Below are 24,873 nucleotides of genomic sequence, written 5' to 3' on the forward strand. Positions count from 1 at the left end.
CAATGGCATAATAGGACTGTTGACCAGTGAAAGGTTTCATCGTATTTGGATTTTCATAAGAAGGCTGGTAAACCACAGGAATGGGTCTGATTTTAGTACTAAGAATAAGGATACTATGTCATACAATGAGTAAAAGCATGCACTGGAAGGTTAATAGATCCAGGGTTAAATCCCAGCTCTACACATATAACTGACCCTTGTGTAATTACAGAGACTCAGTTTCTCCTTGAGCAAAATGTTGAAATCCCTAACAATACAACGTCATTTCATACAGATTGCTGTAAAGGTGAAAAAAAATCTCTTTTAATATATGGTAAGGAGAGTGCTTGGCATAAAATCTATAACAATCAATAGTAACTCTTCTCTTGAATACCTGTATGTTAATTACATGGGATTCCTTAATTCCTATGACACATGATGTTTCATGATGTTGTATGAGTAGCCCCTAACATACTTGTACATCATGCTTATAGTTTAGAATTAGATGAGAATATATTTGTTAAAAATAGAGGAAGGAGAAAGAAAACAATCTCTTTACTATTGGGGGCTTTGTAGTTAGGATTAACTAGAATTCTTTCCTCTATTCTCTCCAAGTCCTTGGATAGAAAGAGAATTCCCAAATCTTCTATCACACAGTGACAAGGAAAATTCTGCTCCCAGGGAACTATAATCTTTTGTTTGGGTTAGTAGAGAGAGGAACCTGTTTTGGAATTTTAAATTCTATGGTGAGTATCCTTTGAGTGGATGATCAGCAGTTTGAGGATTCTATTCCACTGAACTTTCCATTTTTCTGCTTTTTAAATTAAAAAGAGCCACCAGCTGAGCACTAGTGGCTCATGTCTGTAACCTTAGCTTCTCAGAAGTCTGAGATCTGAGGATTGTGGTACAAAGCCCTCCTGGGTGAAAAAGCCTGTGAGACTCTTATCTCCAATTAATCACAGAAAAAGCAGGAAATGGAGCTAAAGTGGTAGAGCACTAGCCTTGAGCAAAAGGAACTCAGAGACTGTGCCCAGGTCCAGAGTTCAAGTACCAAGACTGGCATAAATAAATAAAAAGAAGATGATAGTTGACTTGGTTTTCCCTAGAGGGGGCTATCACATGCACTCCAGGAGCAGTGGGAATGCCTGAGCAATGAAAATATCTTTAAAAGATGATCAGAATATATTTGTTGTAAGCTGAAATGATATCAAGAACTGAAATGGAGTCCATTTCACATTTTAGCTAATTGGAATTTTAATTAATGGTTATATATTTTCTGATTTTATTAATTAAAAATTTAAAACTTTCACCACAGTAATATGTCATCGACTTCTCTTCCTCCTCCTTTTCTTCTTCTTCTTCTTCTTCTTCTTCTTCTTCTTCTTCTTCTTCTTCTTCTTCTTCTTCTCCTCCTCCTCCTCCTCCTCCTCCTCCTCCTCTCTCCTCCTCCTCCTCCTCCTCCTCCTCCTCCTCCTCCTCCTCCTCCTCCTCCTCCTCCTCCTCCTCCTCCTCCTCCTCCTCCTCCTCCTCCTCCTCCTCTATTCCTCCTCCTCCTCCTCCTTCTCCTTCTGCTTCTTCTCCTTCCTCTCCCCTTCCCCTCCCTCCTCCTCCTTTTCTTCCTCCTCCTCCTTCCCTCCTTCTCATTCTCCTCCCCTTCCCTCTCCCTCTCCCCCTCTTCCTCCTCCTCCTCCTCCTCCTCTCTTCTTCTTCTTCTTCTTCTTCTTCTTCTTCTTCTTCTTCTTCTTCTTCTTCTTCTTCTTCTTCTTCTTCTTCTTCTTCTTCTTCTTCTTCTTCTTCTTCTTCTTCTTCTTCTTCTTCTTCTTCTTCTTCTTCTTCTTCTTCTTCTTCTTCTTCTTCTGCTTCTGCTTCTGCTTCTGCTTCTGCTTCTGCTTCTGCTTCTTCTGCTTCTGCTTCTTCTTCTGCTTCTTCTTCTGCTTCTTCTTCTGCTTCTGCTTCTCCATCTGCTTCTCCTTCTCCTCCCTCTCCCTCTCCTCCCCCTTCTCCTTCTCCTCCCTCTTCCTCCCCCTCCTCCTCCCTTCTTCCTCCTCCTCCTCCCCTTCCTCCTCCTTCTTCCTCTCCCTCTTCTATCAAACTGAAATGGCACATGTTTATAATTCCAGCACTCAAGAGGCTAAGATAGGAGGATTATGAGTTTGAGGCCAGTCTGGGCTACACAACAACACTCTGACAAAACAAACAAAACAAAGCTAAGTTTATAATGAAAAACAATAATCCTATACCTTGATTCGCCTCTCATTCTCTGAATCAAAGGCCATATCTTCTAATTTTACCTTTTTTCTTTATAGTTCCTGGGATCTCTGAATAATACACATTACTACTATTGCTTGATTTATCACTTTTAGATATTATATTTGACTTAATTTAGATGAGGCTCATTTAATCTTACTCCCTTCTACTTTCTGATGGTATAATTATGTCGCTCCCTTACTGTTTATTTTTGTAAAGTTAAGTGAATTACTTATTTATATAATTATTTTATTCCATCAGCTCTAGATACCATCTCACAATTGTTACCCTTTCTAAGCTTTTATCATCTGTGCATTTATAGTGTCAGGCCTGAGGTTACATTCATATGCTTAGAATGACAGTTCATGCTTTGACTATGTATTGGTTTTAGAAACTGAAAATTAATATATTTGTTTTACTCTAAGAAGGATGTGGCAGTATGATTTGGTTTCCCCTCTTCTATTTTTTCTTTTTTTATATTTCTCATTATCTTTCCTTTCCTTCAAAATGTATAACCCTCTTTTGGGACTGCTATTATCTGAAAAAAACCCCTGTATTGAATATTTTCTACTAGGTTCCTTCCATGCTTTCCACATTTGGGGCCATTTTTCTTATAAGTTCTCAGGTTGTCTTCTTTCCTTGCTTTACCCTCATTTTGCTGGTATGCATCCTGAGGTTAACTAACCTGCTAAGAAAGAACAGGTGGAAAATAAATTTTCTAAATATTTTTGTGCACATTTGAAAATATCTTTATTCTACCTCCACATTTAGTTATTTTAATTTACTTAGAATAATATAGTTGGCTGGGTGCCAGTGACACATACCTATAACACTAGCTCTTCAGGTGGCTGAAATCTGAGGATCCTAGTTTGGAGCTGGCCTGGGCAGGAAAGTCCATGAAACTCTTATCTCTAATTAATCACCAAAAAGCCAGAAGTGGAGGTGTGGTTCAAGTGGTGGAGAGGCAGTCTTGAAGGAAAATGCTAAGGGACAGTGCCTAGGTCCTGAGTTCAAGTCCCAGAACATACACAGACACACAGACACACAGACACACACACACCACACTAATGTCTTATGGTCTTTTTGGAGCCTTTGGTTTTTGTCCTAGTAGGATGCATTTTGCCCATCTCGAATGGATTTTCCATATCTTATGTTTCTTGCTTCTTTTAGTACTATTCTACTTTCTGCTAGACTTTACCTTTTAACACATGTTTACTTTTAAATTAGTATTTATTTTTTAATTTATAAGAGTTGTGTTTCTTCTGTTTCCCTCTGAGTGGCCACATCTTGCTTTTGTTTTGTTGTACTCTCTCTAAGGATACTAATTAAGGACTCTGTGTGTGTGTGTGTGTGTGTGTGTGTGTGTGTGTGTGTGTGTATGAGTGTGTGTATGCTTGGGCGCATGCCTGGGCTAGCTTTGAACTGCAATCCTCAGATCTCAGCCTCCTGAGTAGCTAGGATTACAGGTGTGAGCTCTTGGTGCCTAGCTCTAATTAGGAATTTTTAAAAATATTTTTTCCTCTGTTTCTTTTCAGTTATTTCTGCTACTTTCACAGTGCCTTTTTTGAGGGTTGAATCTACTTTATTTGTACCATTTTTCCTGAAATTTAGAATTTTGTCTCTCAAGTTATATTTCATTGATAGTGATTTTTAAGTTCATATATTTTTTTTACCATATTCTCATTTTAATGAATTTTTGCCTTTTTAATTTATTTACTTGTACTGAATACCAGAATATAAATGAAAATAAACACATGGAGCTCAAGAATGATCTGTAAATGGCTGTGTCTCTTCTTCCTACATAGATCCTCAGTAGAGCATTAGCCACGAGAAAGCACACTTGGTCTTCCCTCCTAGGGTAGGGAAATTAATTCCTATCTCAAGAGTCAACAAAAGAGATAGTTAAGCTGACTACTTCATTTACACTTGGTGGGTAATTTAGTGAATTTTGTAATTCTTTTAAAGGCTTAGTTTTTCACTTCAGTAAACGTGATTTAATTGGGGAGAAGCATGAAGAGTTCTTCAGCCTCCAGGACAAAAGCAAAACTCTTCGACTGTCTCCATCCTGAGCTCCATGCTCTCCTCCCATCTTTCTGGCTGCCCTCCATCTGTCTGCACAGCCTACTACCTGTTCCATGTTGCCCCGTCTTTGTTCATGATGGATCCTCTGCCTGGAATGTTCCCTTCCTCCCACTCCCTCTTGAGTTCCCAGAAGGCAAGGCTCAGATTTGCATTTCTCTTTGTGAGGCAGCAGTGAGATATGAACTCAGAGCCATGTGCAAGCCTTCTACCACTTGAGCCATGCCCCAGTCCTTTGGCTTTGAGTTTTTGAGTTCTTCGTATCGAGTCTTTTATTATTATTATTATTGGTCTGACAGACCCAGGACTATGAAATCCCCCAACTTCTGCCTCCTAAATATCTGGGAATCACAGATGTGTGCCACAACCTGGGTTGTTTTTGAGACGGGGTCCACAATTAACCTTTGTCTCAGCTGACTCAAACTGCAATCCTCATAGCTACATATTTGGAGCAGCTGGGCTTGCAGGTGTGAACCACCATGCCTGGTTTCCAGACTCACTTCTTGAAAGTGGTTGTATTTTCTGTTATTTTTGAACTGTTCTTAAAAATAGATTACTGTGTTTATTCTTCTTCCCTCACCCACATCTTGACTTACTATGGCCTTTGATTCATCTTACTTCCTGCTTTCTTTCTAACTGGTCAAGAAGTCTTCTACCTTCAGTCATATCTATATGAAGTTCAATTACTTTTACAAACCTGCCAAATCAAGAAACAGACTTATCTTTGAAGGGTGGAGGAGCCTGTCTAATCCAGAAGAGGTGGTAACCCATATTGTGAAAGGATATAATGCTATTCTTGTACAAAATTAGCCTTCCAATTAGATAAGGACCCTTATTGTCCAATTTATAACAAGGAACCATGTCTGTGTATTTCCTTTGTGAGATGTGTGAGCGGTGTGGAGAGGAAGGAGCCAAGCTAAAATAATGATTGCATTTAAGTTCTGCATGTTATTTACCCAATTGAAACTCTTGCAATGGAGGATTGATTTTCTGAGCAAAGACTCTATTGAAGACTTTTGATCTTCAAAAGTGTCAATAGTAGTGAGAACACAGGAAGCCAGCCAGCTATGTCTGGTCTACTTCTCCCTTCATCCCAAGTGGATGATAGGCTGGTTTCATCACAGTTCCGTTTACAAAACTTCAAAATCAGTGATAAGGTTCTGTGGTGGGAGCTTGCTCACTCTCTAGAGTGGTAAGGAGGGTGTGGTTGCTTTACCTCACAGAAGGGAGGTATTTCTACTGTGTGTGTGTGTTTCTGGGGACATACCCCGTTTCCCTTCCTGGACCCCTGTGAAGATCATCTCTTAGAATGGTTGATTGCTAGTCAGGATCAACAAAGCCAATTGGTATTTTTTTGGCCAAAAGACCAACAAGGCTAAGATACTGGACAGAAGCCAGAAGAAATTATTTTTGGGTTTTGTCTTGCTTTGTATTAAATGCAATACACTTTTACTGGGATGAAAAATTAGGACTTTATCCTATAGAAATCCACTGGGTTTCAGTAGGAATCTACTGGGTTTCTACAGTATTCCTTTGTTGATGGGGTAAACATGTTTCCTTTATTAACTTGTTCTTGGCCTACAGTGACTTTAGGTAGCATGTGCATTCAGAGCTTTCCTTTGCAAAGAAGACAAGAAGTGAGGTGAATCAAAGGCCATAGTAAGTGAGCCAAGACCTTTCAGAGAATTGTTATGGAAGAGGAGTAACTAAATACTGCAATCTATTTCAGCACTGTTTTTTGTGTTCCTCATAAGACCATGTTTCCATCCAAGAGACTATTTTAGAGGGAGGTAGTAATACCTAGATTAGTTGACATTTATGCCCTTATTGAGTCTCAATGAATGTCTCATATGCATTTTTCTTTTTTTCTTGTTCATGTTCTTAAACAGATACTAATTTTGTGTTGGGAAATGCCCAGATTGTGGACTGGCCTATCGTGTACAGCAATGATGGATTTTGCAAGCTGTCTGGCTATCACAGGGCAGAAGTGATGCAGAAAAGCAGCACCTGCAGGTATTTATGTTTGGGATTGTGCTTGTGAGTAATCTACTAGGCTATCTTTTAAAAAAGGGAAAATGGTATACTTGATTGAGAAGCTTCTATTCCTTTCAGTGTTCACTCAGTAATTTTGTGTTGCTAAATCTTCTCTAGTTATGCATGTGCTGGGAAAACCAAAGACCTTGAACATGGTCCTTACCACTGACAAATTTGTAGTCAGTAAAACAGGGGAACCCAGAAAAACTCAGATAAGCCATTTTATCTATAAAATGTGACCTCAGAAGTTTATGAGATTTTAGAGTGAATTACATGTGAAAGTTAGAGGAGCAAATAAAATGAATTGCAAATGAAATCATAGTTTAGATGTTTAAATGAAAAAAATTACAAGCATTTTAGAGAAGACTAACGATTTTTATTTCTTTAAATTTTATTTTTTGTGGGTTTGAACTCAGGGCCTGAGCACTGTCCCTGAGCTCTATTTGTTCAATGTTAGCACTCTACCACTTTGAACCACAGCCCCACTTCTGGTTTCCTGGTGATTAATTGGAGATGAGACTTTCCTGCTTGGCTGTTTTTTTTTTTTCTTCCAGTCTTGGGCTTCAACTCTGGGCCTAGGCACTGTCCTTTAGCTCTTCTGCTCAAGGTGAGCGCTCTACTGCTTGAGCCATAGTACCTCTTCTGGTTTTTCTGGTGGTTTATTGGAGATAAGAGTGTCATGGACTTTCCTGCCCAGGCTGGCTTTGAACCGCAATCCTCAGATCTCAGCCTTCTGAGTAGCTAGGATTACAGGTGTGAGCCACCAGCACCCGGCTCCTGGCTGGTTTTGAACTGTGATCTTCAGATCTGAGCCTCCTGAGCAGCTGGGATAATAGGCATGAACCATCAATACCTGGTGAAACAAGGATTTTGTTAATATTTTCCTCAGTCAAAATTCTTTCTTTTTTTTCTTTTCTTTTCTCTTCTTTTCTTTCCTCCCTCCCTGCCTGCCTGCCTTCCCTCCCTCCCTCCCCCCTCCCTGCCTGCCTTCCCTGCCTGCCTTCCCTTCCTTCCTTCCTTCCTTTCTTCCTTCCTTCCTTCCTTCCTCCCCTCTCTTGTCTTTTCTTTTCCTTCTCCCTCTCTCCCTTCGTTTATTACCCCCTGGGGCCTTCTTTCTTTCTCTTTGTGCTGGGGCTAGAACTCAGGGCCTAGACTCTATTCTTTAGACTTTTTTCCATCCACTTGATCTACAGCACCATTTCTAGCTTTTTGGTAGTTAACCGGAGATAAAGTCTCATGGACTTCCTTGCTTTGACTGGCTTCCAACCATGAGCCTTAGATCTCAGCCTCCTGAATAGCAAAGATTACAAGTAGAAGCTACTTGCCTTCAAAATTCTTTATTCCAGAAAAAGAGAAGAGAACCAATATTTTGTTGCCTGGTAATCTGTGCAGTTACAATGTTCTGATCTCTTAGCAAATTGCATTAACAACACAGCTTGTGTATTTGATATGGAGACTAACCAAGCTGTACCCTTGGGCCTGGGTGTTAGCAAATCTCTTTCAAAGCATCTTCAAGGTGTTGAGCTGGGCATGTAGCCTGCTTCCTGCCAGGCATCCATCCCTCAGCAGTGACCTGGCAAAGATCTCCGCTCAGCATAGGTTTTGGCAGCTCTTAATCTTCTTCAGACTTCTCTCTGCACAGGTATTTGCATGAAGTTGAATCATTTTTCCCAGCATGTTAAGTCAAGAAATGAACATCCATGAAGCCTGACCAGCTAGTCATAATTTTCTGTTTCTCAAAATGATACTGTCATGTGCTAAGTCAGAAAAATGATTTTAGTTTGGTGAAAACGATTAAATGTTTAGAAAATGTCTTAGTGATCTTAAAGTTTAAGACTGACATGTGGAAGATTTGATATTTTTATCCCCATCTGTCAACGATTTAGAAATTATTCTACATGCAATTGAATCCTCTTATATTAATGTGCTGCTTTCCACTGAAGTGTCTGTACATTTCACATCTGCATATTCACCTGCAGCTGGATTGCACATATACAATTAACAAATCCTCTGAGAGATAACGTCACTTTTTAGTGTGACCTGAACATCATGTCCTTACCTTTCTTCTTATTGGCTATAATTAGGCATGCTTAGGAAAGCAGATGAAATCTCTGATTTCCAGCTTATTTTAAATACCAGTTTTAGGCAATGTATTCAACGACTTGACTGTGTTATTTACCTAGGAATAAACACATCTTTGTGTTATGTTCCTGGTAGCTCAGGAATTGGTTTCTTTTTCTTATGAATTGTAGTTACCTGCAATGTCTACATTCATGTAGACATTCATATACTACATTCATATACTTACCATTAAATGAAAAAACTGGTCAAAACTGATGTAATTGTGAAGTTTTCCATAAATGAACTATCCCAATATTGCAGGGATCTGATGAAGAAAATGGCTATCACATGTGTACCAATACTCATTTAAAGAGAGCTTGCTTATCTAGAAAATTAACTCATGAAGAAGAGGACGAACCTTCTTGTTCTCAACGGGGATCATTTATTCTTGACCTATTCTATTTTTTTTTTTTTTTTTTTGCAATGAGTCCTTGTAGGCAGGAGGTATTCTACCACATGAGTCATGCTTCCAGACACTTTGTGCTTTCATTCTTTTTTTTTTTGTCAGTTGTGGGCCTTGAACTCTTGGCCTGGGCACTGTCCCTCAGCATTTCAGCTCAAGGAGAGTGCTCTATCACGTGAGCCACAGCACCACTTCTGGTTTTCTAGTGGTTAATTGGAGATAAGAATCTCACACACTTTCCTGCCCTAGCTGGCTTTGAACCACAGTCCTCAGATCTCAACCTCCTGAGTGGCTAGGATTACAAGCATGAGCCACCGATGCCTGGCACTTTATTCTTTTATAAAAAAGCAAAAAGAGAAGTTTATTTGAAATTGAAATGAAAGCCATAAAAAGAAAGTAGTGAGACTATTTGGAAAGGGACCTCAAAGAAAGAAGAATTTAACAGAGGAGTCTTCTCAGAAGGCAGTTATTATAGTATGGGGCTCCAAATGGATTCCCTTGTTTTCAAAATTTTTTTGCTAGCCTGGATGTTGATCCTCCTATTTATGCTTCCTGCATAACTGAGATGATGGGTGTGCATCACTGTCTCCAACTTTTTCTTGGTTGACATGGGTAGGCTACCTCTCTTCCCTCTAGGCCTCTGCCAGTTGGCCTCAAATCGCAATCCTGTTTCAAGTTTCTTGAGTAAATGGGATTACATTTGAACTCCCATGCCTGGCTCTATTCTTTTAAAAAATATTTTAACAGGCTCAGTTTCCTTTTTTCCTGATATATAGGTCAAGAGCACAGTCCCAAAGCAGAGTACAATATGGGAAACACCCAAGAACAACCACAAATAATCACATCTCAATGGTTTGAGGAAGGCCATAAAATAACAAAAGAGACACACTCATAAAGTCAGAAGCTAGCGATCTTTTAAGTAAGTTGCCTGAATTAGAAAGCCCTGGTGAGCCCAAGGTATTCCAGTATCAAGTAAAGTATAGTGTTTGATTCAACTTTTGGTCAGGAATTGGAATTCAGAACCTCTGAGGTTCTTTGTAGCTGTGAATGTTGGTGAGTTAAAATAAACTTAGCTTCTGTTTGGTATTCACAGATTCAGAAGATGGGAAGTGTATGGTTTAGGAACCATGTCCCTGTTTCTGCATTACCTAAGCTTGAAGAGTGATTCCTGCAGCGTTTGCTTGCCCAGGACCACAGGCGGTTGGGGTGTGATTGCTGAGCCCATGGGCAGCCGTCAGAGAACTGAGCTTCCCAGCTCCATTGAGAGATAGCTTTGTGCTCTTGAATTTTCATCCTGAGCAAAAAAAAAAAAGCCACAGTTTCACTTCCAGTGTTTGGTGGAGATAAGTCTCACAGACTTTCTTGCCTGGGCTGGCTTCACATTGCAGTTCTCAGATCTCAATCTCCTGAATAGCTAGGGTTATAGACATGAGCCACTGGTATCTATCTGGCCCTCTGCTTTTTAGATCTCTTTTCCCTTACTTTGAGGAAGCCTTCTCAGGTCAACCAGAGTGTTTTGTGGCTATGCTATGTGTGCTACCTCCATAACATTAATCATACTGATTACTAGTACTTTCAAGTGTATGTTTCTTATTGGACTTATATTTTTGGAGGGCAGGGATGGAATCTTTTTCATAGTTAAATCAGTAAGTCTTCTTTTGTTTCAAAAATGTTTTCACTGTATGTATGTGTGCATGTGTGTGTATGTGTGTGCGCACACATATGTTCTATAGTGCGTATCGCAATGCTGGATCTAGAGTAGAACTGATATTTAATACCCGCTTATAGAACAGTATTTGTTGATTTACTAACTTGAAGTCTTTGGTTGATTTGCAGTTTTATGTATGGTGAGCTGACTGATAAAGATACAATTGAAAAAGTGCGGCAAACCTTTGAGAATTATGAGATGAATTCCTTTGAAATTTTGATGTACAAGAAGAACAGTGAGTATTCCATTATGGCCATTCTCAGCCACACCTTTATGTATTTGGAATAGTAGACTATCTCTTCCACTTCTGTTACTATCATGTGTTTGTTTCTCTTTCATCAGTGAAATGAAGTTTTCTGAAGCCTAAGTATATCCAAGTTACTCACGGGAACGTTTGATGAGGTTCCTGTCACTAACCAATTAGGACTTCATCTTTTTTATTGCCAGAGTTATTGTTTTCCTATTGGTTTACTTATGACTTCTTCCAGGGGGAGCGAAGAGGTGGGGCAGAAGCTTTGTCCAATCCATCTTTCTATTTATCTTCCACAGCTCCTTGTATAGTAATACCCCTAGGTGCCTAATTAAGACTTTCTGATGAAAGTTTGTTTTGATCGCCTCAGGAGATACTCTTGACAGCAGTACATTGTCAGCTGTATTTGTTTTGGTTATAATGACTTCCACAAAATTTGTTAGTGAGGTTTTTAGGTCTGTAGTTATACTCAAGCATAAAACATGTTTTTTGTTGTTGTTGTTGTTGTAGATAGCTATACCAGTAAGTATGGAAGAGGAACCACATGGGAATGAGAAAGATTCTAAGAGTATTGAATAGTACTTTATTTCTGTTTTAAAAACACCATTTTGTTTGCAAAAAATAAATTCAACTCTTTCTATGTAGGGCTGACTGGCAGGCTGTTGGTTCAATAGAATATTTCCAGAGTGGTCCAGATGGCACACGAGGAGAAGTGTTTATTGGATGGCATTCAGACTTGGGTGATGTTTTGCTCTGGAAAGCAAAGGGCACATACTGCTTTTATCTCCCCTTTCCCCCTGTCTGGAATGTCGGAGCAGGCATCTGAGAGAACCATTTACTTGGCCTGTGCTGTGAGAGATGAGTTTTGGCTATCAACGAGTCCAAGGGGACAGTTTCTGTATGCAGATTTTGCACTGGAGTGGTAGCCTTGCTTTAATGTACTCTCCCAACCAATAGACCTTTTCCTGCCCTGCTATTAGCTATGGGAGCAATGAGGTAGAGGACTGGGAGGGATTCTGTATGGTCCTTCCACCTTGAGGGAACCCAATACCAAGCAGCAGCTCTTACCAGGAGCCTGCATGCAGTGGCTTTCTCAGAAAGAAGACATGGGCACATGTGCCCTGAGTTAATAGAGAGAACAAGTGGTTTTCCACATGGGTAGCTTTATGTACTGAACAATGTGACTTGCCCCATGACACAGAATGCTAATTGGTAGGTGGATCACATAAAGAATGCCTTGCAGCTGGGTGCTGATGGCTTATGCCTGTCATCCTAGCTACTCAGGAGGTTGAGATCTGAAGATTATGGTTTGAAGCCTGCCCAGGCAGGACAGTCCATGAGACTCTTACTTTTAGTAAACTACTCAGAAAAAGCCAGAGGTGGAGCTATGGCTCAGTGGTAGAGCACTAGATTGAGCAAAAAGAAGCGTGAGACAGTACCCAGGCCATGAGTTCAAGCCCCAGAACTGGTACAAGAAAACAAACAAACGAACAAAGATGTCTTGCATTTGTGTTTTGTGTCTAAGTCTCATTAGGCTATTGAACTTGCCCAAATTCTACTCTACTCATTTGGCACAAAAGGGAGTGAGAAGCTTCAAACATAATTTAAATGGTTAATAATTTAACTTACCATTTTCTCTAGTGGGCATATGTCCTAGAGGAAGTAGGAAATAGTAGAGAAGGTTTAGCTGGGCTCCAGCTGTCTCTGAACTACAGGTCATACATGGTTAGCATCTTAGTGCACTGGAAGTGATTCTGGCTTTGGAAACTCTGTACTTTAAGAAGACAACTATCCATGGAAATCACCTAGTTCAACCTATGGGCTGTACAGCCAGCACCTCTCCTCTCTGTGGTGGTGTAGTGGGGTTGCTGAGGGACCAATGGCAGTCTCCAGTATCATATGTCAGTCTAGCACAGGGCTGTCATTTGTGGTTCATGTTAAAGCTTTTCAAGAGTAACCCATTTTTTAAACCTTAGTCTTCAACTTTAGAAAGAAAACTATGTAGGGAATAATTCAACACTTTAAAATATTATTGATTCTTTCTGGGTACTAGTGGCTCATACATATAATTCTAATTACTCAGAAGGCTGAGGATTACAGTTTGAAGTCAGCTAGGGCAGAAATATCTATGAGACTTTTATCTTCAATTAACCATCAAGAAGCCCAAAGTCCCAGTTGTGGTTCAAGTGGTCAGTGGAGTTGTGGTTCAAGTGGTTGAGCATTAGCCTTGGGCAAAAAAGCCTACATCCTGACTGGAGCTTGATTCTCTAAGTTCTGTGTAGGTATGGCTGAAAATTAAATTCCTCATCTGAGCTCATATTGGGCCAGGATCTTATGTGCAATGTTTTCTTTGTGGCCATTTTTGTTAGTCTAACTGTGGGCGCAAGGCATGCTTAACACATAGTCGCAGGCTGCTCTTTTCATGCAGAGTAGCTTGCTAAACCCTCCATACACTCAGTTCTTCCTATGCTAGGAAGGAGCTTCTCTTTGTAATTTACAGAGTTGTCCCAATGGGCCAGCAGACACTATGTATGAGCTCACTTTGTACATGAAGTATGGAGCAGGAAATCCAGGAAATGATGAAGACAGTGTTGATTTCTTCTTAGGATCGCTGCTGATCAATTTCCTCCCCATCTCTCCTCTTCTCCTGAAAAATACAGAAACTTTATATTATTTGATAAGCCTTGGAATGATACAATTGCTTTGGATATTTTCATTGACCAGCTATATGAGAGACTGGGCTTATTCCCAGGCATGCAGTTATGAAAAGGCATATATAATATCTGCTCTTACAACACTTGCAAGAGTGGGCACAGAATCCATAGTACACAGCCATAAGTTCCTTGATGGGGACATTGTTGTGAGATCAGCAATGCTTCAGGGTGGAGGTCTCCTAAAGGGAGGAGGCTTCTGCCTGGCCCTACGGTACAGAATTTGTGATGTTACTGCAAAAAAGGAATTTTAGAACACATAGAGGTAGAGACCAAGAAAGTTTATTAATAAAGCAAAGCAAAGGCAGGATAGAAAGGTGAAAGACAGCATACAACCAAGACATGAGTGAGGTCCAAAGGTTGGGCCTCACTCTTGCTGTTATACTGTTTAATTGGGAGTAGAGATTTCAAGGTTGGCCTGCTCACCACACTGGGATCATTGATGTGTAAGCATTGATTAAAAAAAAAAAAAAAAAGGAGCCAGGCACTGGTGGCTCACGCCTGTAATCCTAGCTACTTTGGAGGCTGAGATCTGATGATTAAGGTTCAAAGCCAGCCCGGGCAGGAAAGTCCCTGACACTCTTATTTCCAATTAACCACCAGAAAACGAAGTGTGCTGTGGCTCAAGTGGTAGAGCACTGGCCTTGAGCTGAAGAGCTGAGGGACAGTGCCCAGGTCTAAAGATCAAACACCACAACTGACAAAAAAAAAAAAAAGGATGGATTTTCCACACATTCTTTTCAAGACAGGTGTCCAATCTTGGTCCTAAAGCATGCTAATTAGCTGGGTGAACAGACAAGGTCAGTAGGTGAGACCTATTATCCCCCCCTTCAAAAATAAACATGAATGCTTATGAGGAGGTGCAAGGCTGAAAGTAAATGATATGGTGCCTGTGTGCTTTAAACAGACTATGTATTAATATAGTGCTCTCTGTGAATTCCTGGGCAGAGAGTATCCCTGGCTGATGAAGTGCATATAGAAAGGGCAGTAGGAGAGAGAGGGCAAGAGGTTGGTGAGACACACAGCAATGCTTCTCAGTCTTTGATGTTCACCTGTGAATAGCAACACATTAGCCTATAGAGTGAGTATGGGGCGGAGCCTGAGGTTCTGTTCCCAAGTGATCCACATGTTGCACCCCTGAGTAGCCAGGAGAGAAAGTAGCTGTAGGGAAGATTGGCTTCCATGCCTGCAAGGTATGCATCTTCCACAGCTGTATCCCTTGGACCCAGTGCACTGCCTGGTATTTATGAAGTGCTCCATCAAAGTTCACCACATAAATAAACACATAAACACACGAGGCTGAAGAGTGATTAGGAAGGGCAAAGTTAAAGAATTTGGAAAGTGTTAGGTCATTTAAGCTCAGCCAGTCGGGGGTAAGAGGTTAGAAGAGGTTAGGCGACTCTTAAGTGGTGTGAGCATATCATCAGATTTCAGATGTCTCTAGCTGGATGGAGGGTGGAGACAGAATGGAGCGTAGCCAATGAGGAGACAGAGGGGCACATTAGGAAGCACCCTGGGGACCTGTGGAAGAGATATTTAACATCATTGTCCAATGAACAATAGAAGAGGCTGGGAATACCTGTATCAAAGGGTCACACTGTCTGGCTCTTTCCTCAATTTACAGAGTTCTGGAAGTGGAAGCCCTGTACTTCCGGGTAGGAACACAACTTCTGGCCTCAGGCAAAAATATGCTAGGAGTTAGGTAGGAGCCAGACACGATGCAGAGGGGCTGTTGGGTGAAGGTTTGTGGAGTCACTTCGGAAGGAACTTGGTAGTCACCAAGAAATAGATAGATAGGGGAAAGAAAATTATGTGTGATTTCAAGTTGAGAGCATCAGAAGTGGGGGGTGAACGGTGTGTGGGTCACAGTGCCCAGGGACATCCAAGGGTACAAGTGACTGAACAAGATTGGCTCAGAAGAGAGGAAGATGGGATTCCTTCTTCACCGCTGTGGAGGAGAGTTTGTGCTCGCCAACTTCAAAGTTCCTTAGAGTAAAACTTCTATTCCTTTAAAGCAGCTTATTGCCCCATCAAAGAAAAATCTACCTTACTGAGATTTTACAAAGTTAAATGTCACCATCTAAAATAGTATTTTTGTCTCCAATTTCTAAATTCTTTTTTTTTAAATCAGAGAATACTTGAAAAAAATATAAAGAAAATCACCCTAAATGCTCAGAGACATATTATTATACTATTAACTTTCTGGTATGTTTCCCAAGTTGTCTGAGATTTTGACACCTATGTACAATTTAATTTATCATTTATTATTTATTTTTATTTATTTAATCTTTTGCCTGCCTTCCTTCCTACCTGCCTTTTTTGGGGGGGGTACAAGTCCTGGATTTTTGACACATATGTACAATTTAAAATCATGTATTTATTTAATCTTTTGCTTGCCTGGCTTCCTTCCTGCCTGCCTTTTTTTTTTTTTTTTTTTTTTTTTTGTACAGGTCCATTTCCTTGGCTTAAAGCTAATATTCTACCACTTGAAAACCACTTCTGGCTTTTTTGGTAGGTCAGTGGAGATAAGCGTCTCACAGACTTTCCTTCCTGAGCTGGCTTTGAACCACATTCCTTAAGTCTCAGCCTCTGAAGTAGTTAGGATTACAGGCCTGAGCTACCAGCACCCAGCTCTTTCTTTCTTTTATTTGGCCACACTGGGGTTTGAACTCAGGGCTTGGTACTTGCTAAGCAGGTACTCTACCACTTGAGCCATGCTCCAGCTCTTTTTTGCTTTAGCTATTTTTTGGATAGGGTCATTCATTTTTGCTCAGCTAATTGTGGACTCTGATCACCCTGCCTGTTTCCTTTGTGCTGGGATTATTGGTGTGTGTGTCTGACTAGAAAGAATTTTCTTAGCTGGGTGCCAGTGGCTCACACCTGTAATCCTAGCTACTGAGATCTGAGGATCCTAGGCTGAGATCTGAGGATCATGGTTCAAAGCCAGCTCGGGCAGGAATGTTTGTGAGACTTTTATCTGTAATAAGCCATTAGAAAACCGGAAGTGGCTCCACGGCTTAAGCAGTAGAGTGCTTCCCTTGAGCTGAAGAGTGCCAGGACAGTGCCCAAGCCCGGAGTTCAAGTCCCACAATTGACAAAAAAAAAAAAAGAATTTTCTTAATGCTTTCTCTATTGATGAGTATTTACAAGGCTTTCCCTTCTCTTTTTTTAAATTTTTTATCTTTTTTTTAATTTTTTGATTGGTTGTGGGGCTTGAACTCAGGGCCTGATCTCTGTCCCTGAACTCTTTTTTGCTCAAGGCTAGTTAGTGCTTTGCCACTTTGAGCCTCAGCAACATAGCTGGTTTTCTGGTGGTTAAATGGAGATAAGGGTCTCATGGACTTTCCTGCCTGGGCTGACTTTGAACAGTGATCCTTAGATCTCAGCCTCCTGAGTAGCTAGGATTATAAATGTGAGCAACTAGTGCCTGATTCTTCCTTTTCTTTATTAAAAATAATGTTGAGATGAATGTCATCATATGATGATATTTTACTGATGCTATGAAATATTTTTTTGGAAGTTGAAAATGCTGTCAAAGACAGGTTCTTGAGACATTTTTGTCAAGTAGCCTTTCATTTTGAAGTTCAGTGGTAGAATGAGTGTCTGACTCACTGTACCAACATTGAATGTCATAACTTTGAAGTTATCAAACTGCTAACAATTAATTTCTTTGTGTACCAAGTTTTTAATGCTGATGAGATTAAATCATTTTTGTCTTTATCCATTTAAAATGACCTCTCTTAATGTTAATCGTTCAGATTTTAGGCACACATATTCTACTCAATTTTAGTGATTTTGTTTAAACTGGTATTCATAAGCTTCTAGTAGATTGTTTTGATTTTTCTGCAGTTCTCATTCTTTAGTTTTTCTAAGGACATGCTTTAATATAGTCAAGGATCTTCTATTGATAAACGTTAATGTTTCCTATCTTTTGGGGGCTTAGGAGTTATTAGCAAAAAGCTTCAATGGTATGGTTTGGAATAAGTGTGTGGGATATATTATTTCATATCTTCAATGATGGATTATTTGAAAGGATTCTAGATTTTGTAATATTAGTTACATTCAGTAGGCTATATGGTTTTCTTATATCTATACTAGCTAACAATAATGAACTAATTCAGTCAATATTTACTTGCCCACTCTTGTGTTTATCCATAGGATTTTCCATTTTCAAACAAACAACAAAGTCTAGACTTGTGAGCCTTGAGTAAAAGTAGTATACCTTCTGGACAATACTCCCTTGCATGTGACTGCATAATTTGTGGTGTGGCTATTAGCCCAACCTTTGGGAACACTGGATCAAGTTTCCAGTTTGAGAAGCCCAGGAACAGCATCTTTCAGTGGTTCTGCTGAGCTAGTACTTATGGCAGAAGCTGCTGGCCAAGAGCTTATTGATTCCCTATGATAGGTTTAGCCCTGGGCCAGATCCTCTAAGCCTCTGAGATATAGACAGTCTAGTAGTGGAGACAAATCTAGTAGGTAAAGCAATACTATTTTGCTTGTTTACCATTGGATTTCTTTTTGTTTTTTCCCTTTATGAAAGGAGCTGCTTAATTATTTTTTAATGAAATTTCTCTGTTGCTTTTATTTATTTATTTTTATTTATTTTTTAGGAGCTGCTTAATTATGTGATGAATATTAATACTAAATCACGTACATATTAAAAGCAATTCCTACTTCTTTTTTTTCTCTTTATTTATTTAGATCTCTGTTTATTAATTTAGTGTTGCTAGGGATCAAACCCTAGAATATGCTAGTCAAGTACTGTCACTCAGTTGCATCGGATGCTCCTTTTATCTTTTAAACAACTTTAAAAATCTTATAGGAATGAAAATCTTTCTGACAGTATTTTCCTTTATGGTCTTCAGCTTTATAGTATACTCAGGAAGCAATTCTGCTTACTTAAATATCAAAAAAACTTTTCCATTGTTTCTGTCCAGTACCTTGATAGTTGTGGTAAAATATTTAGAACATTAAGTTGTTTGGAATCTATTTTTCTATACTATGTAAAGTTGTGTTCTTATTTATCATCCAGTTGCTTACTTAGAACTATTTACCAAGTAACCCAGCTCTTCTTTTCTGGTTTGAAATCCTTTTTCTTTCACAGGCCAAATTCTCCCACATGGATAGGTTTGTTTCTGTCTGGACTTCCTTTTGTAAGTTATTTTCTATGTGAATTTGATTAAGCTTCTTTCTCACTTGGATTCCTGGTACTGACAAGAGGAGTGATGACATTGTAGCTCTTCCACCCACCCTACAGAGCTGTGAGAAATAGATGTTTGCATGTCAGGGTCTGGGCCCATTGCAAATGCTCAATAAGTGATTGCTACTATTGTCATTGTTGCTTGTTTGGAGAACAGTACCAATGACTCTTAATTACTTCGGTAAATACATATTACATATTGCCATTATTAGTCCTCCCAAAATTTCTTGGCTCTTTTATACCTTTTTTTATGAGTTGATTCTGAGTTCATCAAACCCTGGGAAAAACACCCCAAAACATAGTGCAGATCTGACTGAAGTTGCATTAGATTTATAAAATGGGGAGGTTTGGTGTCCTACAAAATTGAGTCTTCTTATCTACAACCACTGTAATTCTCTCCCTTTATTTAGGTTTTGTTTTATGTTCTTTAATTACATTGAGGCTTAAACATTAATTTTTTTGCTTTTCCCTTGATGTGGTGTAAATGGGCTGTTTCCCTTCAGATAAAGCAGAATTTCATTAAGCATTTTGAGATGTATTCCTTTGTAAGTAATTCAAATTACTCCATGAGGTAAGAAGGGTGAGGACCTGTATTTTTTATTACTTAAAATGATTTTCCTTAAATAGATGTACAAAAGGATTTCAATTCAACATGTCAGTTTGTGACAAACTATTATTATTATTATTATCATTTTTATTATTATTATTATTATTATTTTTAATTTTATTTTATTGTAAAGCTACTATACAGAGGGTTACAGTTACATGAGTGAGGTAATGAGTACACTTCCTCTTGAACATTGTTACCCCCTCCATTGTTTTCCCCCTACCATCCCCTCCCTCCCTCTCTTCCCCGAGGTTCTTTTTTTTTTTATTGTGATTAAATGATTACATAATTTCAAAGTCACAAGTTCATTCTAACTTCCCTGGAGCAAATTGTCTACCACAGTCTGTAATATATAACAGTGTTCATATGTTATATACCATGTTTGTGATCAGCAGCATGGGGATATTTAGTAGTGGTTCAACCAGATGAGCGGGAGTTCTTTGTTTCTTAAGTCCTGTTAGTTTTGTCGTATCACCTAACCTTTTGGATTTAGCATCCACTTATCAGGGAGACCATGTACCATTTGTCTCTTCGTTCTTGGCTTACCTCGCTCAACATGATTCCTTCTAGCTCCATCCATTTCCCTGCAAATGCCATTATTTTGTCATTTCTAATGGCTGCATAATATTCCATTGTGTATAGATACCACAATTTTTGGATCCATTCATCTTATTATTATTTTTTAACCAGGGCTGAGAACCGAACCCAGGGCCTTGCGCGCGCCAGGCGGGCGCCCTTCCGCTGGGCTAAACCCCCAGCCCCCATTTTTATTATTTTTAAGTAGTGTACAAAAGAGTTGCCAGTTAACAAAGTAGTTTATGAATATAACACATCTTGATCAATGCCATCCCTTTCAACATTCTCACCCATCCTTCACAACCTATCTGAGAAAGGGCATTTTGATCTCATAGATGAAGAATTTAAAATGACCAAACACTGGTGACTCATGCTACTTAGGGGGCTGAGATCTGAGGATCACAGTTCAAAGCCAACCCAGGCAGGAAAGTCCTTGAGACTCTTATCTCCAATTAACTACCAACAAAGCTGGAAATGGAGCTGTGGTGCAAGTGAAAGAGAGCAATAGTCTCAAGCAAAATCGCCCAAGAACAATGTTCATATTTTGAGATCAAGCCCCAGGACCTTCACAAGAAAAAAAAATTAAAATGAAGAAAGAAAAGAAGTAGTATTAAAGACTTCCAGTATAATTGTAAAATTGTACTTAACCTTAAATCTATTATCTCTATTTTGGTAGTGAGAAACTGATGTTGAAAAGTTAAATTGTGATGGCCAAGATACACAGCAAATGAAGGGAAAGGGCTTTATCCTGGGCTTTGGAATGCTAATTCAGATGTTCTAATATCTAGTGGTCAATACTTCTCCCTGGTACTGTCTTTGTCTATCTGTACTTTTCTTAATAAAGTTGACCCCAGATCAATTGGTTTGTTTTCTCAAGTCTAGTTTTTGGACCCATCTGAAAGGCTTGGTACCATGCATCCCTTCCAAAGAGCCAATTACTGTGGCTTGGTTTATTCTGTTGCTGTTGAACAGGGTCTTGATGCGATTACAGAGACCTATTACAGAGAGAATCTGGGAGGAAGCCCGGGGTAGGTGAATGATTGATAGAGGTCCAAAATTCTCTCATATCTGAGCCTTGTACCCTGTTATCTGGATGCCAGGATCGAGGAATGCCAAAGCTAGGTTAGGTTGTAGGGTTCATTACTGTATTCCCTAAGGGAATTACCTTAGGGATGAGAATCTGAGTGACTGGCAAGGGGTGATCGACCTGGAATTTTTCCCCTTCAGAATCCTTAGCCTGGAAAAAGCCTCCCCACAGCAGCAGCCTCAGAATCTGTCATCAGTAGTGCTACTAGATGCAGTGTGCTTCCTGGATTTGTATATTGATCTTCCTTAAATAGAGAATTTACTATTGACTTGTTATTTTTATAGAAACAGAACAACAGATGCTTGCATTTCTGTCTTTTCATAGTGGATGCTTGTGTGCAAAGGCAGAAATTTTGTTTTTCTGTTTTTTCCTTCATGTGTACATGGATGTTTGAACATTGATTCTCTGTCTACTATTTTGGTGGAATAGACCTGTTGCCAAATCTGGGTTGAGAGGAACCTCTGGGGGCCACCTGTCCTGCCCTCCACTGGCAGAGAGTCATTGTCATCGTAAGATGGTTTCTGGGTGTCTTAGGGCATCTAGAGGAGGAGGGAGAGAAAGCAGATGGGTGGATATCCAGGCTCTAAGTTCACTCTCACTTGAAGCAAATGTTTCATATATTGAGGTGGGGATAAAAACAGTTTGCTTTTTTTAAATTGTCAAAGTGATGTACAGAGGGGTTACAGTTACGTAGTAAGGTAATAAGTATATTTCCTGTCAAACTTGTTACCCCTTCCCTTATTTTTCTCCCTCTTTCCCTCCCCCGCAATCTGTCCTCCCCAAGTTGTAAAGATCATTTTCAAAATATTGTCTTGTGAGTATCGCTCTTGCATTGGTTCCTCCCTTGTCCTTTGTCTCACCGTTCTGTTGCTCTCTTTCCCATTCCTAATTCAGATAAATGTACATACAATACCAGGGTATTGTACGTTGATACCAGGGTATCAAAATCAAAACAGTGACAACTGGGGATAAACTATAGGGGGAAGATCACACAAAAGAAACAAGAAGTCACATAGTACATTAAAAAGAACAACAACAAAGAAAAACATCTTGTGTCCAAGTCTTGGAGTTCATTCCTCTTAGCATCATCTCATATGGTCATATGTACATAGCTATTGAGCTATTCTGCTCATCTGCTAAGATTATCCTAGACATATACTAATTATTGAAAATAAGGGAAACCATGAGACCTGTGTTTCTTTGAGTCTTAATATGATGTTTTCCACGTCTTTCCATTTCCTTACAAATGGGATGGTGTCATTCTTTTTGATGGACACGTAGAATTCCATTGCATACATACATACATACATACTTACCTACATATATCACATTTTCTTGATCCATTGATCTGAGGGGCATCTGGGTTGGTTCCATATCTTACCTATGGTGAATAATACTGCGATAAACATAGTTGTGCTGGTAGCTTTAGTGTGGAACACTATGCTTTTAAGAGGAAAGATTTGTAATTACTGGCCTGTGCCACCTAGGAGGCACTCATGTTCTCTTCTGGAAGGGTTTCAGAAATGAATATTTAAGTCATTGTCCTTGTGTTACTACATGATTTGGGTGAGGATAATTTGAGACAGTGTCAAGTCTGAGTGTCTGAAGGCACTGGACCTAAGATGTCTGTCTAGGAAGCTCAGCAAGTATTTCTAGAGGGCCCATCCTGTTAAAGTTGCACATTCCATGCCTCCTGGAGGGGCACGATGAGGTGGCCTCACGTGACTCTGTGCATAAAACTAGATTAGATGCCATTGGGCTAGTGGCACAGGATGCTTGAGACAGGGAAAGTAGATTGGCTCTCTGCTCTTAGAGCGGGTTGTGATATACTTAAGGAAGTAATTCTCAGTTAAGATTTGAGGAGGGCAATACATAGCACTTTCTTTCCTTGTCCATTATCAGAACCAACTGAAGCACAGGAATCAGGCCAGTAGAGGTTAAAGTATCACAACATATGACCAATAAGGCTGGTCCTGCAGAGCAGTTTAGTTTATATTTGTGGAGAATATATCTGTAGGAATGAATCCTACTAACAGATAGATTCATTTACCTTTTAAAAGTTGCATTGGGGAACTGCAGGCTCATCTTCCCACCAGCCATCACCCCTGCTCTATGCTTTCCCTCCTAATTCTCACAGAATGGAGGACTGTGCAGAACAGAGAAGAAGATGTCCAGTTCTGGGCTCCTAAATTATAAACTCAGGGGAAAAATACCTAGAGTGTTACATTAAAAGATGTTCTTCCAGAAGAAAATACTAGATCAGAGAAAAGAAAGTTCCTTTCATCAACAAGTCCTGATGATCAGCTCAAGATGAACTGAAAGACAATGTATGGCAACTATGAATTTTGGCACACAGTGTATATTTAAGTACAGAAAGAGAATGATCGGAGTACTATGCGTTTGATTAAAAACATCTCCAGAGAGGGCAGTGGATTCAGTTTGGTGAAGAGAAATGTCACATTTAAACAGATTGACCTGTTAAAATGGGGAGAGTTTCAGTTGTGAGCTCGAACTGTGGAAACATAAAAAAAGGCCTCCCAAGATGACTAATATGGTAGATTTTACGATGTCAGAGACAGAGATGTGGGTTAGCATCATCAACCCCAGTAGTTGGAATATAAAGAGTAGATGGCACAGTTCCAGCTGCACAAGTCCCCAGGCATCAGGCCCAGATGGTGTGCTCTGCAGTGGCTTGCATGTAAATCTGCAGCAGTGAAGAGGATGGGAATGAGGGCTCCAGTAAGATGAGGCTCCTGGTATTGGAAATCATGGCAGAGGGTCTGCTCATGTGATTTAGTCCTTGTTTGATATATCAGCAGTGTTTTCTGGGCTTCCTCAGAAAAATAAGTGCACAAAGCATTGTTTGGAGCAAAAGAAATGATTTTCAAATTTGTTAGCTTTTTAAAAAAATGTCTGACCTGCTGGGATACATCCGAGAGCTGTAAGGGGGCAGGCCCAGTGCTGTGATGTTTTCTTTTGAGTTTTCTGTTGTTTCCTTGAAAATGGTTGCAAATTCCATAGAAACTGAGGAGGAGGGACTAGGAGGAATAGCAAGACAGATCTCACAAAACTGGGTAATTCATAGATCATGACTTGATTTTTAAAATGCTATGTATGACTTTTTTTGGTATATATTTTTTATTGTAAAGGTACTATACAGAGGGGTTACAGTTACATGAATAAGGTAATAAGTACATTTCCTATCAAGCATTGTTACCTCCGCCTTTGTTTTTCCCTAATATCCCTTCCTTCCCCACCTTCCCAACTCCTCTGTCTCCTCTTCCCCCAGAAGTTGTGCAGTTCATTTTCAACACAGTGTCTTGTATGTATCATTGTTACAATGGGCCAACCTGTATCCTTATCTGTGTCCCTATCTTGGGGTTCATTTCACTTTACATCAATGGGATTGCATAAAACTGCAGAGCTTCTGCATGGCAAAGGACATAGCAAGCAAGATCAATAGAAAGCCCATGGATTGGGAGAAGATCTTCACTAGCCATACAACTGACAAGGGTCTCATACCTAAAATTTACTTAGAACTCACAAAATTAAATCCCCCAACAACAAATCTTCAAAGAAACAACTGCCCGATTAATAAGTGGGCTAAAGACTTAAAGAGAAACTTTTCTGAAGAGGAAATAAGAATGGCCAATAGACACATGTATGACTTTTTAAAATGGTGGATTGTGTTTTTCTTTCAAAACATGTTTTTCTTAGGGTGACATATATGTTGGTTTTCTTAGAGTACCTAGAAACTGACAGCTGAAAATTATTCAATTAAAAAAGGATATTAAAATTAACTATGAATGTACATACAGATAATCAAGATTTAAGAAGAATGATTTCCGTTTGATCTGTTTGTTGTCTG

At 39.6% G+C, this 24,873-nt stretch overlaps 1 protein-coding gene across 2 annotated transcripts in view; it reads left to right on the forward strand.

Moving 5' to 3' along the window:
- Positions 1-24,873, forward strand: part of Kcnh1 (potassium voltage-gated channel subfamily H member 1) — a 313,617-nt gene that overhangs the window by 19,102 nt on the left and 269,642 nt on the right. For both annotated transcript variants that reach the window (XM_042682005.1, XM_042682007.1), the window contains exons 2-3: positions 6,195-6,318; positions 10,700-10,806. In XM_042682005.1, coding sequence (XP_042537939.1) covers positions 6,195-6,318; positions 10,700-10,806 — 231 coding nt within the window. The remainder of the gene's footprint in view (positions 1-6,194; positions 6,319-10,699; positions 10,807-24,873) is intronic.

Source organism: Dipodomys spectabilis, unplaced genomic scaffold, assembly GCF_019054845.1.
Source record: "Dipodomys spectabilis isolate Male_0828 unplaced genomic scaffold, ASM1905484v1 ptg000069l, whole genome shotgun sequence".
NCBI lineage: Eukaryota > Metazoa > Chordata > Mammalia > Rodentia > Heteromyidae > Dipodomys > Dipodomys spectabilis.